Source organism: Astyanax mexicanus, chromosome 4 (assembly GCF_023375975.1).
Source record: "Astyanax mexicanus isolate ESR-SI-001 chromosome 4, AstMex3_surface, whole genome shotgun sequence".
NCBI lineage: Eukaryota > Metazoa > Chordata > Actinopteri > Characiformes > Acestrorhamphidae > Astyanax > Astyanax mexicanus.
In genome coordinates this window covers 14,837,065-14,854,306 of record NC_064411.1, presented here as the reverse complement: position 1 = coordinate 14,854,306, position 17,242 = coordinate 14,837,065, and the positions used below count along the sequence as shown (strand labels likewise).

Genomic DNA, 17,242 nt, shown 5'->3' with positions numbered 1-17,242 from the left:
CACACTCACCCTCACACACACCCTCACACACGCACACACACACACACAAGTTTTTCTGTATGTAATGAATCAATCAGTTTCTAAATATTCGCTAAGATTGATCGTTTTCGGGAAACCCACCCCTGTTCTGAGAGTGAAGCTCTTCAGTTCCTGATCTTTATTAAAGATGTGCTGTGTGTTGGAGTTTCACTGTGTAAATGCTGGAGTTTCACTGTGTTTAATGTTAACAGAACTGAAACCCAGAGAGGAGCTTCTCCAGAACCCAGCTGTGTTTCTATGAAGAGTGACCGGTCCATCGGGAAACGTCCTGATTTCAGCAGTGAAGATATGACCTCTGACCCAAAGTGAGAGAAACATCACTTACATCATTTACTGATTGTTACTATAATTTACCTTTTTAAAGCATAACACACACCCTCACACACCCTCACACACACTCACCCTCACACTCACCCTCACACACACCCTCACACACGCACACACACACACACAAGTTTTTCTGTATGTAATGAATCAATCAGTATCTAAATATTTTTCTTAATTTTGTCAGATAAAAAAAACAGCATTTTGCATTATTAAAAAACATGTTTAGAAAAGTATAGATTATGTTATATTGTAATAAACTGCAATTCTTAAATGATTGTCAGATTTGCTTACTAAATGTATTAATGAAAACAAACAATATATTTAATATTTAAACATTAAACTCACACCTTCAAATATTGAACAGTGCACCATGTGACCTACCAGATATCCTTGAATAAATGCATCAGTGTTAGAAAAACAAAACTAAATTATATTTATATAAGTTATATCAATCAAATAAAAACATTAATTGTATTAATCACAACAATATTCTGTGAAGGGACAACAATCATTGTGCAGTGTGTTGTGTCTGGCAGACCTAGATTATTATTGCTGTATTTCTAATGTCAGTATAAATGAGAATATTTTAATCTGCTGAGTAACTGATTTTAACTGAGAGCTTTAATGGAGGAAATAAACTCTAGAGTAGCTCCATATTCCACCTTTAACCGCCTGGAAAGAGGAAACATGTCTTCAGCTGTGTGTGTGTGTGTGAGTGTGTGTGAGTGTGTGTGTGTGTGTGAGAGAGAGAGAGAGCATGGGGAGAGAGATTTGGAGGAAAATGAAGCGTGAATGAAAAACCCACAATGGTCACAGAAATAACTTGAATGTGACAAAAGAAATACTAAATAAAAATTATATGAAAATAAATAAATGAAAATCTGACATTTGAACATTTATCTGTTTAAATCTGACATTTAAGCTGTGCTTCAACATAATTGTTTTAAAAAGTAAACTCATTAAACAGGCCTGGACAAAAATGATGGTACCTCTGAAAATAATGTGACTAAAGGCACATGTTAAATCAAGTGTGTCCACTAATTAGAATCACAGGTGTCTAAATCTTCTAATCAATCAGTGGGTCTATATATATAGGGCTACAGGTAGTCACTGTGCTGTTTGGTGAAGTGGTGTGTACCACACTCAACATGGACCAGAGGAAGTGATGGAAAGATTTGTTTCAGGAGACAATTAAATTCAAATAAAGGCATGTTAAATTTAAAGGCTATAAAACCATCTTTAAGCAGCTTGAATTTCCTGTGACTACAGTTCACATATTATTCAGGAATTTAACATCCACAGGACTGTAGCTAACCTCCCTGGACGTGACCGCAGGAGGAAAATTGATGACAAATCAAAGAGACGGATAATATGAAAGGTAACAAAAGAGTCCAGAAAAACTTCTAAAGAGATTAAAGGTGAACTTTAAGCTCGAGGAGCATCAGTGTCAGATCACACCATCACTGTTTGGGCCAAAGTGAACTTAATGGGAGACGACCAAGGAGGACACCATTGTTGAAAACAAAACATTAAAAAGCCAGACTGGAAATTGCTAAACTACATGTTGAGAAGCCACAAAGCTTCTGGAACTTTTTGACAAGACACATCAGCTCTATGTTTACAGATGTATGGTGGAGGCTCTGTTATGTTCTGGAGCTGCTTTGCTGCACCTGGTACAGGGGGTCTTAAATCTGTTCAGGGTACAATGAAATCTCAAGACTATCAAGAGCTTCTAGAGAGAAAAGTGCTGCTCAGTGTCAGAAAGCTTGGTCTCAGTCGCAGGTCATGGGTCTTGCAACAGGATAATGACCCAAAACACACAGATAGAAACACCCACGATTGGCTAAGAGGAAAACATTAGACTATTCTGAAGTGCTTCTATGAGTCCTGACCTAAATCCTATTGAGCATCTTTGGAAGGAGCTGAAACATGGAGCCGTCTGGAAAAGGCTCTTTCACCACTGAGACAGCAGGAGCAGTTAACTCATGAGGAGTGGACCAAAATACCTGCTGAGAGCTGCAGGAATCGTTTAATGGCAGTGATTACCTTAAAAGGTTGTGCAACTAAATATTAAGTTAAGGGTTCCAATCTTTTCTGCCCAGGCCTGTTTCATGAGATTTTTATATATATTTTAAATAATTCTGTTGAAGCATGGCTGAAGAGCAATATCTGACTTTCATATGTTCATTTTCATAGCATTTTTACTTATTATTACTTTTGTCAGATTCAAGTTATTTCTGTGACCATTGTGGGTTTTTCTTTCATTAACCGCGGGGTACCAACAATTTTGTCCATGTGTGTACATGTGCTCTGTTCTGTCCGCTTTTATACTAAATTAAACACAATTAATGTTACTTCTGCTGAAATTGCTCTGCTAACGTATCTAAAATATTATTGATGTTAAACTAAAGCTTATATAAGCGCTGAATCGTTTCTCCTAACTGTACAAAAAATATTCTCTACTCAAAGCTTTATGACACAGAGCACATTAGCGCCATCTGGTGGCCAAACCACAAAGTGCTTTTTTTTGCTAGGATTATTGCTTCTAAAACTATGTTCCAGTGCATTGAAAACAGGACATTTATTGTTTCTTTAATAGCATTGAATAAAACGTCATCATCTGTCGTGCATATATTTATCATCTCAGTTGCTGGGGTGAGTGCATACATCCAGTAATGGGAGAATGTGTTTTAGTACAATACATAGACCAGTAATGTATTCAGAATTAATTATAATACACTTTAAAACATATTTTGTTAATTGAAATTCTGGAAAACCTTTTAGCTGTTTTCTTTCTAATTACATTCACATTGCTGCTGAGCTGCTGAGCTACAGCTACTGATTGCTCACCTGAATGTTTGAGTATGAATACTCCTCATTTTCAGCTATTAGTTGCTGAGTATTGAATCTAGGTTCCCTAGCTCTTCTACAACACATATCTCTTTGTTATTCTGCCTTATCGTTTATTGACCCCTTTCTCTTTTACTGTTTACCCTTTTTGCCTTGCTCAGTTTATTGTTTGTTGCTTTCTGTTGCTTGTTATTAGACCACCCTTCTGCTTATTCCACTTCTGTCTATTTCTCTGTGTACCGTCCCTGCTTTCTCCTCTCTACTGGTATGTTGTTTGTTTATGCTGGCTTTATGTTACTGACCCTGCCTGCTTTAGACTATCCTTATCTGCTTGTCCCTTTTGTTAGTAAACTGATTAAACTGTTTGACTCATATCAGCGTGTGTCTCTCTTAGTTCTGGTATTCCTGATACATTTATTTACATTTGATTTTAATTACAGATTAATCTTTTCTTTGTATCTGTTATTTGCTGCTATTCTTTATTTTATTAATAATCTCACCATATTTTATTGAAACACGTTTTTTAAATCATCTGATTTAATAATGTGGATTACAGTGTGGCTTTTCTGTTCATCCACAGTGAGAAGAAAAAAAACTTTTCCAGAAAAAAACTGGACCACATATTCAAGGTTAGTACTGAACCATATATATGATGTGAATCTCCCTGATTTATTTTACATATAAATTTAACTTTACTTTAAAGTTTTGATAATACCTTTTACAGATCGGAGCATCCATAACTCCTTTTGTCCTCAGATCAGTGTCATCATCTCTCTCTGTACTGTAACAGCTTTACTGATTCTCTGATGTTTGTTCTTAATCAGAAGCTGCAGGAGAAGTTTATCTCTCTAGTGAAGAACGAGCTAAACACGTTTAAGAAGCTCCTGAGTCCAGATTACCCAGCATGCTCTGAGGGAGAGGTGGATGATGATCAGAAGGAGGGGGTGCTGAAGGTCACACTGCACATCCTGAGGAACATGAATCAGACAGACCTCGCCAACACACTAGAGACCAGTAAGAATTTTTGGTCATGAAAATGGGGACCAACTTAAAGGGCTAATTTATTTCCTCAGTGGAGTTCTGCTTTTCAAATTAGAATAATAAGCAATAGTTATCTGGATTTTGTAATTATAAGATATTGTGTCACAGCATCAAATGTATCCTTGAACTTAACAATTATCTACTGTATCAAAGTCGTTCTACACAGAGGTCTTTCATGAAGATGACAGCTAATTACATTTTCCTTATTCTCTTCCTCTGTTATCAGAATTGGCCCCAGCATGCCAACGAAAGCTCAAATCCAAGCTGAAAAATAAATATCAGATACTTAATGAAGGAATATCGGGCCATGTAAAGTCAGCACTTCTGAATGAGATCTACACAGAGCTCTACATCACAGAGGGAGATGGAGGAGATGTCAATCAGGAACATGAGGTGAAACAGATTGAAGCTGCATCCAGGAAAAGGAAAACAGAGGAAAGACCAATCAAATGCAACGACATCTTTAAACCATTACCAGAACAGAAACGACCCATCAGAACTGTACTGACTAAAGGAGTTGCTGGAATTGGAAAAACAGTCTCTGTGCAGAAGTTCATTCTGGACTGGTCTGAAGGAAAAGTAAATCAGGACATTCTCTTCATATTTCCACTTCCTTTTAGAGAGCTGAATCTGATGAAGGAGAAGAAGCTCAGTCTGTTAAATCTTCTTCAGAGCTTTTTCCCAGAAACACAAGATTTACAACCAAGACATTATAAGAGCTACAAGATCATGTTCATTTTTGATGGTCTGGATGAGTGTCGATTTCCTCTAGATTTCCAGAACAATGAGAACTTGGTGAATATAGAAGAGCAAACCTCAGTGGATATTCTGCTGACGAACCTCATCAAGGGGAATCTGCTTCCCTCTGCTCTCCTCTGGATCACCTCTCGACCAGCAGCGGCCAATCAGATCACTCCAGAGTGTTTTGATCAGGTAACAGAAGTGCGGGGTTTCAGTGACCCTCAGAAACAGGAGTACTTCAGTAAGAGGATCAGGAATCAGGACCTGGCCAACAAAGTCTTCACACACATCAGATCTTCAAGAAGCCTCCACATCATGTGCCACATACCGGTCTTCTGCTGGATTACAGCCACTGTTCTAGAGAGAATGCTGAGTGAAGCTGAGAGTGGAGAAATTCCCAAAACCCTGACGCAGATGTTCACACACTTCCTGATCTTTCAGATCAAACACAAGGACCAGAAGTACAGTGGGAAAAGTGACATTGATTCTCAGCAGACTAGAACAAGTATCCTGGCTCTGGGGAAACTGGCGTTCCAGCAGCTGGAGAAAGGAAACCTGATCTTCTATGAGGAAGATCTAAGAGAGAGTGGCATTGATTGTAGAGAAGTGTCTGTGTACTCAGGAGTGTGTACCCAGATCTTCAGGGAGGAACATGAGCTGCACCTGGGGAAGGTCTTCAGCTTTGTACATCTGAGCGTTCAGGAGTTTCTTGCTGCTTTATATGCATTTCTCAACAGAAAAATTCCAAAAGAACAATCCACTGAACAACAAACCAGTAAACTCTTCAAGTTTTTCAGCAAGTCAACGAAGACTGACTTCCTCAGCAGTGCCATAGACAGAGCCTTACAGAGTGAGAGTGGACACCTGGACCTGTTCCTTCGTTTCCTTCTGGGTCTCTCACTGGAGTCTAATCAGAATCTGTTACAAGTCGTACTGACACAGACAGAGAGAATCTCTGACAGCAATGAGGAAACCATCAAATACATCAAGAAGAAGATTGAGGAGAACTCATCTCCAGAGAAATCCATCAATCTGTTCCACTGTCTGAATGAACTGAATGATCATTCTCTGGTACAGGAAGTGCAGAAATACCTGAGTGGAGGTGGTGAGCGTCATCTTCAACAGGCCAGGCTCTCTCCTGCTCAGTGGTCAGCTCTGGCATTTGTGTTGGTGAACTCAGAAGAAGAGCTGGAGGAGTTTAACCTCAGTAAATATGATCCATCAGAGGAGTGTCTTCTGAGGCTGCTGCCAGTAGTTAAAATATCCAGAAGAGCTGTGTGAGTATTTTTATTCAGGCCTTCACTCAGTTTTTAATCAACTGCTGATGTGTAGAATCAGTTTCCATTCAATCACTGGTGGATTTACATTATTTACATTGTTACATATAAGCATGCATTATCTTTTGTGTGTAATAATAATCAAACCATCATTTTAATGTTAACAGTACATGAAGTTTCTGTCTAAGACTGATTAAATACATTCTTAAAAATGGTTTTGGGCAAGTAATATGTTTTTGTTAAAATAAATGCACATCTCTTGCATCTTGCATCTCAATATGCTTTGGGGAAATGATGATGAGTAATACAACATAACAATTTTATATAGAACATACGTTTTAAGTGTCTGTATTTATTTCTAACCTATATATATGTGGGAGAAGGTGTAATGTTTTTCCAGAGTTTAACTGGGAAAATAGAATAAATTCACATACTCCAAAAAGCCTTGCTCATTCTATGTTTTGTTAAACATTTTCTTTTCTATTTTAACTCATTATAATCTGTCCCAGAGCTTTTGGTGAACTGTATGCCCATGCTGATCACAAATAAAGTGGAGATTTCTGCATGTTAACTGTTTCAGTATAAAGAAACTCCAGCTCTCTATTCTTTGTCAATCCATTCAAATATTCTTCTTTGGGTTTATTGTGAAATCATTTGTTTAATCTTGTTTTTTAGACTAGCTTCATGTAATCTTGGAGTAAAGACGTGTGAAAATCTGGAATCAGTTTTAAACCTGGAAAACTCCTCCCTGAAAGAGCTGGACCTCAGTAACAACGACCTGCAGGATTCAGGAGTGGCGCTGCTCTCTGCTGGACTGAAGAGTTCACAATGTAAACTGCAGATTCTCAGGTCAGTGTTTCTGTGATTTTTCATTTGAAATTATTAGGGCTGTCAGCGTTAAATCATTAACATATGCTGTTAGGTTGGAATCAGTAAGGTGTTACTATTTTTTTAACCCAAGTTTTATTTCGGCACCAAGTTTGACCCCAACATCTGCCGTAATCTGCCCCGCCTCCACCCAACATGCAGATTTCTTCTGGTTAAACGACTGAAGCGCTTTAATGCGGTGTCCAGCTGTAACAATCCGGTTCAGACTTTCAGCTCAGACCTGGATAGAGAGCTTTGTTGCTCTCTCTCCATTTCTCTGTTTGTTTTTGTCTCTCTCCATTTGTTTCTCTCTCTCTCTCTCCGTTTGTGCCAAAAGTTTTACACAAAAAATAAAATCCACAATCAAAATGTTAAGAATCAAAAGCAAAAATTGTATGTTGCAAATTTAAAAGAGAAAAAATATGTAGCAAATATATATTTTTAAATATACTTGGTTACGTTATTTCAGTTTAGATTTGGCCAGACTTTGCTTTTATTTTTGTGTTTTTGTGAATTTTTTGTGGAGTTTTGGATTTTGCTGTTAAAGACTTTTGCTTCTGGAATCTCTCCCTTGCTTCTGCTTTAGTTTTTTTCTTCTGAGTTTTGGCACACTTTTCACAGGTGGGCGGGGTTAAGAAGAAGGAGTTCGCCTTGAATCTCCATTGGTCATCTGGTTCTGGACTCACCACGCCCACCCCGCCAATTTCAAGCGTCCTTCCAAACACGGAGAGCAAAAAGCTTCCAGTGCACAGCAGCAGCAGCGGATTGTGTTTACAATTAAATTTCATACAAACGTTCTGTTTAATGTTATATTATGTTATATTATTCTCTGTTTCACTCCATTAAAAAGCTCACATTAGTGTGCTAAATTTTCATGCACAAAGTAGGTAACTAGCTAACTCACTAGCTCGCTGAGTAGGTAACTCACTAGTTCACTTACTAGGATACTCACTAGTTCACTACTTAGGTAATTAGCTAACTCACTAGCTTACTGAGTTGGTAACTAGCTAACTCACTAGCTCACTGGCTAGGTAACTCACTAGCTCACTGACTAGGTAACTATCATACTTTGTGCATGAATATTTAGCACATCTCGCTAATGTGATCTTTTTAATGGAGTGAAACAGAGAATAATATAACATTGAACAGAACGTTTGTATGAAATTTAATTGTAAAAGTATCTGCTGCTTTGCACTAGAAGCTGTTCGCTCTCCGTTTTTGGAGGGACGCTTGAAACTGGTGGGGTCAGTCTCAGACGAGGGTTTAGGGAACCCGTCAGTCCAGAACCAGCTGACCAATGGAGATTCAAGGGGCCTTCTTCTTAGCCCCGCCCACCCGTGAAAAGTGTGCCAAAACTCAGAAGCAAAAAACTAAAGCAAAAGCAAAGTAGAGATTCCAGAAGCAAAAGTCTTTAACAGAAAAATAAAAAAAAATCCACAGAAAATTCACAAAAATAAAAGCAAAGACTGGCAAAATCCAAACTGAAATAATTTTCAAATAACTGCAAAGGATAATAAAGTAACCAAGTATATTTAAAATACTTGGTTACCAAACCCTCCCCCCCCCCCCCCCCCCCTCTTCGGAGGACCTTTAAGACTTTATTCGTATTAATACAAAATTCTGATAACTGAGGTCACTGTGCAGAGGGAGGACATAACGATGTGTGTATATACAAATAGGAAAAAATATATAGGGGAAGAGAAGAGAGAGAGAGAAAAAAACAAAAGAAGAAGTTGTGCCCTTGAAAGAAAAAGAAAAAAAAAATCATATAGTATGGCTTCCTATATGTTTCCATTTATCCATCCCTAACATAATAACACATAGAAAAACAAAAAAATAAATAAGTAAATGAAAATAGCTAAATGTCTTATATGTTAAATGTGTTATGTGACTGTGTGCATGTGTATGTGTGTGTAGGAACATTCATGTAGCGGTGATATATGGACGATGTGGTTATAGATATATAATGGATGTGTGTAGGTTATCTATTAAAGACTGATGGAGTCACTGATGTAGGAGGTTGTTTAATGCTGACCAGGTTTTTATGTGTTCATGAGTTCTGTTTTTGAGAGATGCAGATATTTTTTCCATTTCTATGTGTTCTGTGAGTGAGTTTTCCAATTGAATGATGGTGATTTTTTTCCTTGATTTCCAGTTTGTGAGAATTGTTTTTTGGCGATGGTTAGCACCACCAAAGGTGCTCTGCTTTCCTCCTGGTTTAGGTTTGTGGTTCATGTGTCACCAAGCAGGCAGAGTGATGGGAATGGAGAGATTGGCTGTTTAAATAGTGGAGTTAGTCGAGTTATAACAAGCTGCCAGAAGTGTTTGATTGGTGGGCAGTACCATAGAGCATGTATGTAATTGTCTGGAGAGTTTAGTGAGCAGTGTATGCAGATTTCTGAATCTACTAGTCCCATTTTATGTAACTTTTGCTTAGTGTAGTGTACCCTGTGAATTACTCTATATTGTATAAGGTGGAGGTTAGTATTGTTAGTCATGGTGAATGTGTTTTCCATAATGTTTCTCCAGAAATCAGCATTGGGGGTAATTAAGATATCTTCACATTTTTATTGGGATAGTGACTGTTTGGTCTAATTTGAATAAAAGCCTATATATTTTTGATAGAATTTTGTCTGAAGAAGAGATATTAAGGAATTCTGAAATTGGTGGGCTGAGTTCTAGTAATGCATAATCTTTGATTTTTGAGTTTAACATAGATCTAAGTTGGAGATATTCCAAAAACTTGTTCCTATCAATGCTATATTTCTGGGTTAAATGTGAGAAAGTAGCCGAGTTATTGTTGTGTAGAACGTGGTGTAAATGTGTAATACCTTTTTCTTTCCATTTTTCTAGTTTGGGTTTTTTTTGGTGGCGGGAAGTCGGGGTTGTGCCATATGCGTGAGTATTTAGTGGGTGGAAGTCTAGTGTTTGTGTTCTTGTGAATTTTCCACCAAGCTGTCAGAGTTGATGATATCATTGGGTTTTTGAGACAAGGGTGGCGATTGATTGTTGTGCTAATAAATGGTAAGTCTGAGATTTGTATTTCATTAATTGATGTTTGTTCTACTTCTCTCTATATTTCATCAGTTTAATTTGGTTTTATCCATTTAATAATGTACTTTAATTTGTTTGCAAAGAGGTATTGTTGGAAATTTTGAGCTTCTAGGCCTCCCTGAGTTCTTTGTTTTTGTAATGTGGTTAATTTGATTCTGGGTGGTTTATTTTTCCAGTAGAATTTAGAGATGATGAAGGTTTTAAACCAGGTAGGTGTAGGTTGGATGGGAATCCTTGAGAAGAGGTAGTTTAATTTAGGTAATATAGTCATTTTGATTGTGGATATTGGTAGGATAGTGGTAGGTTCATCCAGCGTTGGATATCATTGTTGATGGTTGTGAGTAGTGGTCTAAAATGAAGTGTGTGCAGCTCAGACAACTGGATGGAAACTTTAATGCCCAGGTATGTGATGTGTTCAGTGCACATAGGGATAGGGAGTGACTGAACTGCTGTGTGATAAGTTCATGTTAAATGGTAGAACGGTGGATTTAGACCAGTTAATGGAATAATCTGAGATTTTAGAGAATGTTTTAATTATTTGTGCAGTCTGAGAAATTGAGGAGAATGGGTTTTGTAGAAATAGTAGAATATCATCTGCATAAAGGCTGATTTTTTGTTTGGTAGTGTGGGTATAGATACCTTTTGATATTTGGGCATTGTTGTATAGCTGCTGCTAATGGTTCTATGAAAATAGAGAACAGTAGAGGAGAGAGTGGGCTAGGGGTGTGCGATATTGGAAAAAAATCGATATCGATATTTTATGTAATTTTGCCGATACCGATATTAACCGATATTTTGCATTATTTATAAATGTGTTTGTAAAAGCTTGTACTAGCTTGAACTAAAATTATATTTAAAAAAAATTAAATTAAAAATTTATTTACCTGACACAAATAACAAAAAACATTTAAATTAACAGTGTAAATATCAGTGCAAATATGTGCAAGGCATGTGGCACACCTGATTTTCTTTGAAAAAATGTACACAAAGATAAACAACAATCAACAAGAGCTTTTTCAACACACTTTAAAATGAACGTATTGCACATTCATAAACAATTAAACAACTGTGACATTTTCTTGCATTAGTAAACCAGTAACATACTTGTAAACAATATGTATTGCACATTTATAAAAAAAATTAAACTACCGTAACATTTTCTTGCATTTGTAAACCAATCACACACTTGTCAACAATATGTGTTGCAAACAACATCCACAGTTTGCAGACAAAAAGGAAATGTCAGCATCAGTTGTGACATTAAATGAACTTCTTAGGATTTACCTTAAGTTGTGTGACAAAATCACCAGCCTGTCCACAGCGTCTGGCTTCAGGGGAGCACGGTTACAAGTTACAATGTTTCCTCCAGTGCTGAAAACCCTCTCAGAAGGACTGCTTGAGGCAGGGATGCACAGGTACTTTTTTGCAAGTTTACTCAGTCTGGGGAAGTTTACTTCTTGCATTTTCCACCAGTCAAGTGGATTTACATCACTGTCCACTTCAGGTATCATCAAGTAGCTCTTCATTTCCTTTTCAATCATGGTGTCCAGAGACTCACCTTCTTTGGATTCCTTTGTTTTCTTGAAATAACTGCCAAAAGACTTTTTTGTCTTTTTCGCTGGCACTCCTGTGTCATCATCTGCTCCAGCTTCTGCAGCTGGTGCCTGAGCTGAAGCTGTTGAGGGACCTGCAGTATGGCTGTCTTCTGCTGTTTCCATAGCCAAAAGTTCTGCTGTAGCTGTTGTCGCAATGGCTTTGATTTTGTCATCATCATTGAAGCGATTTTTGAACCGGGGGTCACGTGTTGAAGACAGACTCAAAGGTTCATCCACACAGTCCTCTGTGTACTTTGTGTTCAGGTACTCGAGGATGGTTTGTTTGATTTTTTTTTGGTTAGGTCTGTGTCATCAGATTTCACCACCAGGACTTCAGTGTTAAACAAGGCAAGGACAGGTTTTACGGTAAGAAACTGTTACAAGTTTCTCACCTGAAAGAGCATCTGTGAACTCTAGAAGAGGCCCAAGTGCTTTGCTGACTGCCTCAAGCACCTCAACATCCTGCCATGTAGGGACAAGGTGCCTTTGTTTTTTGTCTCCAGCCAACACATGACGAATGGCCTTTTCTTGTTCAAGGAATCTTTCTATCATGCGCTGTCTTGAGCCCCATCTTGTTGGTGACTCTGTGATGAGTTTATGCTCCGAAAGCTTCAGCTGCTCTTGTGCATCGGCAAGTGCTTTCTTCTTTTTCCAGCTATTGGAAAAGGCTCCAACCACCTTCTTGCAAATCCCAATGGCTCTGTCTATTCTAGGATCCCATATGCTCCTTTCTAAAAAATGAAATATATACAGAAAAAAATTACTGTACTAAATTCAAAATATGCAAGTATAACATTGAAACCTATTACATATTACCTTATATTTTGAATATGTGTAATATTTAAAATATTTTCATTTGCATACAAAAACAACTTTGCTTTATGTTTATGTACCTTCTGAATCTTTTCATGTTTAGTCACACTACTGTGTCAGGCCCGTCCAGCCAAGCCAAGCACTCTATGCCCAAAATAGGACATTCCCCTAATTAGAGCAGGCACACACACACTCTGAGAAGCACTTGATGCCCAAATAAGGACTTCCTCTAATCAGGGCACGCACACGCAGCCATCCAGCCCTGATTTAGAGATCAGATTCACCTGGGCAGAGTTGCTTAAAAGCACGCTGTTTCTCTCTGCTGTCACCGAGTATTGGTCGCTCACATGGTCTGTGTTTCCTTGTGGTTCCAGCCTGTTTGCATCTCTACAAAGCGTTCTTATTCCCAAGCCTGTTTCGCCCTAGTTCCTGGTGTTTCCCTGGACTCCTCCCTGCTTAAGTATCCCTGTTTAATTTATTGTGTTTGTTTGCCCAGTTTACTTTTTAGTCTAGCTGTTTTCCTAAACTCTGCTTAACAATTTTCTGTTTGCCATTTTCTAGTCTAGTGCTCCCATTGTTTTTCCCCATTCCCCATACTACGTCCTGGTTATATTGTTTTGGCAGTTTCATTTATTCCTTGTTTCTTTAGTCCCTGTTTCTTTTGGCCCAGTCCAGTTTGCTTTGTCAGTTTTTATATTTGTTTCCTATTTTGCCCAACTTTAGTGTGTTGCTCTATTCAACTTTATTATTGTAGTTTTGTTGTTTATTTTTAATTAAATTCTACTGCTTCGTTTTTACATCCCAGCAGTGTCTCTTATTTCCTTTTTGCCTGTTAAGTCAGGCATGACATACTGTAGTAAATCATATATTACTTGTAACTTTGGTTGCATTGTGTTAGTTACTCACCAATAGCAATATGAAGTCTGTGTCCAAAGCAAGGAAGCCACTTCCATTTGTTTATCCGTAGTGCACTGACAACATTAGCCCCACTATCTGTTGTTGTACACACCATTTGGTCTTCTTGCAGCGACCAAGACGCCAGTGCATCTTTCAGACCTTGGGCAATAAACTCGCCTGTGTGATCTTCTGTAAAGTATGATGTTTGCAAACAGTAGCTTTTCAGTTGCCAAGATTTGTCAATGAAATGCGCGGCCACAGAGGTATGGCTCTGATGTTCTGCTTGACCATAAATCTGCCGTGGTTGCAAAATGTGCAACGTCTTTTAGCTTATGCTCCAGAGTTTGGCGACATGATTCATACAGCTTATGCAGAGCAGTGTGACTGAAATATTTTCGACCAGGCAGTTTATATCTTGGGTCCAGAGTGTTTAATAGTTGTTTGAAGCCATCTCTCTCAACAACTTGAACGGGAATCATGTCTTTAGCGATGTAATTTGTGACTGCATTTGTTTTCTCTTGCCATCTGCTGCCTTTTTTGTCATAGGGCATTTTTCTGGTGAGTGACTCCGCTAAAGTTTGCTCAGTTTGTGTTTTGGGTAACGTTACCTTAGATGGTTTAGGCTGGGCAGTAGGCTCCCGAAGCTTTTCATACTCCTCATACTCTTTGCGATGAGGGTGATATTAAATTTCTGATATATTAGCTATAATAAAATTGCTGGTTAAAAAAATAGTCAATGTGAGAATATGAGTGGTAGGCTGGAGAATAGAAAGAAAATTCTTTAGTGTTTGGGTTTTTGAGGCGCCAACCATTGCTGAACCCTAAGTCTGTCATGTATTGTTTAATGATATCTGTTGAATGCCAGTAACGTGTATTGTGTGCCATAGTTAATCTGTCTATACACGGGTCAATGATTGAATTAAAGTCACCTCCAATTATAATGGTGGAATCTGATGTATTGTTTATTTGCTTGAAAAACTCATGAAAGAAGGATGGGTTATAAATGTTGGGGCTATACAAACTTTCTATTGTTAAGGGTGTGTTGCTGATGTTGATGTTAATTATGATGTATCTACCTGTGTCTGATATAGTGGTGTTATGTGTGAAGGGGATTTTTTGGTTTATTAGTATTGATACTCCTCTTTGTTTGGAGTTATAGTAGGCTGAGAATATATGGGTGAATTGTGGTGATCTGAGCTTATGATGATTTGTTTCTGATAGATGTGTTTCTTGTAGTAAACAAATGTCTGCCTTTAGTGAAGTGAGATGGTTTAGTACCTTGGCTTGCTTAATCTGTGTCCCAATACTACGAATGTGTTATAAATTTAAGTGAAGACATGTTGTGATGTACGGATTAATAATGTTTATCAGTGATATGATATGAGTGTGCAGACGTTTGAGGATATTTTCTGGTGTTTGGGGGATGGAGTGTAAACAAAAATGCATTTTTCGGATCTGGGATATATAGTAGTAATAAAATAGAGGTTGGTGCAAAGAGATACAACCCCTGGCAAAAAGTATGGAATCACCAGTCTTGGATGAGCACTCCTTCAGACATTTCATTCTGTAAAACAAACTCTGATCAAAAACATGATACAATAATAAGGTCATTCCAAAGTGCAACTTGTTGGCTTTCAGGAACACTCAAAGAAATGAAGAAAAAACATTGTAGAAGTCAGTGAATGTTACTTTTATTGACCAACCACAGGGAAAAAAAATATGGAATCACTCAATTCTGAGGAAAAAAGTATGGAATCATGAAAAACAGATAAACAAAAGATGATTCAAAATACATCACTAGTATTTAGTTGCACCACCTTTGGCTTTTATAACGGCTTTCAGTCTCTGAGGCATGGACTTGATGAGTGACAAACAGTATTCTGCATCAATTTGGTGCCAACTCTTTGATAGCAGTTGCCAGATCAGCTTTGCAGGTCGGAGCCTTCTTGTGGACCATTTTTTTCAATTTCCACCACAGGTTTTCAATTGGGTTGAGATCTGGACTATTTGCAGGCCATGACATCGACTGAATGTGTCTTTCTCCAAGGAATGCCTTCACTGTTTTTGCCCTATGGCACGATGCATTGTCATCTTGGAAAATTATTTCATTATCTCCAAACATCTGTTCAATTGAAGGGATGAGAAAACTGTCCAAAATGTCAATGTAAACTTGTGCATTGATAGAAGAATTAACCACAGTCAACTCCCCAGTGCCTTTGCCTGACATGCAGCCCCATATCATCAAGAACTGTGGAAATTTGGTTGTTTTCTTCAGGCAGGCCTCTTCATAAATCTCACTGGAACGGCACCAAACAAAAGTTCCAGCATCATCACCTTGTCCAATGCAGATTCTTGACTAATCACTGAAGATAACTTTCATCCAGTCATCCACAGTCCATGACTGCCTCTCCTTAGCCCACTGCAGTCTTGTTCTTTTATGTTTAGGTGTCAATGATGGTTTTCTTTTAGCTTTCCTGTATTGAAATCCCATTTCCTTTAGGCGATTTCTTACGGTTCGGTCACATACATTGGCTCCAGCTTCTTCCCATTTATGCTTCATCTGTTTAGTTGTACTTTTTCGGTTTTCAAGACAAATGGCCTTAAGTTGCTTGTCTTGACGCTTTGATGTCTTTCTCGGTCTACCAGTACGCTTGGCTTTAACAACCATTCCATGCTGTTTGTATTTGGTCCATATCTTGGATACAGCTGACTGTGAACAGCCCACATCTTTAGCAACCATGCGTGAAGAGTTACCTTCTTCAAGAAGTTTCACAATCCTCTCTTTTGTTTCAAGAGACATTTCTCTTGTTGGAGCCATGGTTCTTGCCACTCTAATTCGTCCAGCAGCCCTCCAAGGTGTCATGACTGCAGGTGTTTTTAACTGCAGACTAACGAGCAGATCTAATCTGAGGCAGGTGTCCATTTAGGGAAAGGAAATTGACTGGGTGTGTCCTTATTTTCTACCTTCAATTTGAGTGATTCCATACTTTTTTCCTCAGAATTGAGTGATTCCATATTTTTTTCCCTGTGGTTGGTCAATAAAAGTAACATTCACTGACTTCCACAATGTTTTTTCTTCATTTCTTTGAGTGTTCCTGAAAGCCAACAAGTTGCCCTTTGGAATGACCTTATTATTGTATCATGTTTTTGATCAGAGTTTGTTTTACAGAATGAAATGTCTGAAGGAGTGCTCATCCAAGACTGGTGATTCCATACTTTTTGCCAGGGGTTGTAGTACAGAATGGAGTGATTAAATGTAAACAAAGTAGAAGAGACATAACATAAGATAAAAAGTGTTGGATTTGATGTGACATACATGTTATGACATTGAGACGTTGCATGCATTAAGTTATTGCTAAGTGGTTCCTTGTGATTTTTATAGGATTTTGTGAACGGATTAATGTGCGTGCATTAGTATATTTGCGGGTGCGTGTGTATTTGCGCGTAATGGATGGATGGATGAGGTGGCATGAGGAATTTTAATAAACAAGTAAATATTAACAAAATAATAAATATAGAATCATAAACAACGTCCTTTGGTCTATCTTGCACATGTTTAAAAATGAACATTATAAGTATCATTTTTGTAATTTATTACATTTTAGAGTAAAATTCTCATTTCCGCAACATGTCCGTATCAGAATTTCAGTACATTGTTTGGAAATTTTAATATTTAAACATTTAAAAAAAAATACTTAAATGCATTTCATACTATAAACACTTTTAGTAAATAAACATAAA

The 17,242-nt window shown here is 37.8% G+C and overlaps 2 protein-coding genes and 1 pseudogene across 2 annotated transcripts in view; 2 read left to right on the top strand and 1 right to left on the bottom strand.

Moving 5' to 3' along the window:
- The window catches only part of LOC125801484 (zinc finger protein 239-like), a 236,224-nt gene that overhangs the window by 52,161 nt on the left and 166,821 nt on the right, over positions 1 to 17,242 (top strand). The window lies entirely within an intron of this gene.
- The window catches only part of LOC125801174 (zinc finger protein 271-like), a 166,422-nt pseudogene that overhangs the window by 62,949 nt on the left and 86,231 nt on the right, over positions 1 to 17,242 (bottom strand).
- LOC125801108 (NLR family CARD domain-containing protein 3-like) overlaps positions 1 to 17,242 on the top strand; it is a 31,871-nt gene that overhangs the window by 4,292 nt on the left and 10,337 nt on the right. Inside the window, exons 5-8 of the mRNA XM_049477136.1 lie at positions 3,797 to 3,845; positions 4,041 to 4,230; positions 4,484 to 6,275; positions 6,951 to 7,124. Coding sequence (XP_049333093.1) covers positions 3,797 to 3,845; positions 4,041 to 4,230; positions 4,484 to 6,275; positions 6,951 to 7,124 — 2,205 coding nt within the window. The remainder of the gene's footprint in view (positions 1 to 3,796; positions 3,846 to 4,040; positions 4,231 to 4,483; positions 6,276 to 6,950; positions 7,125 to 17,242) is intronic.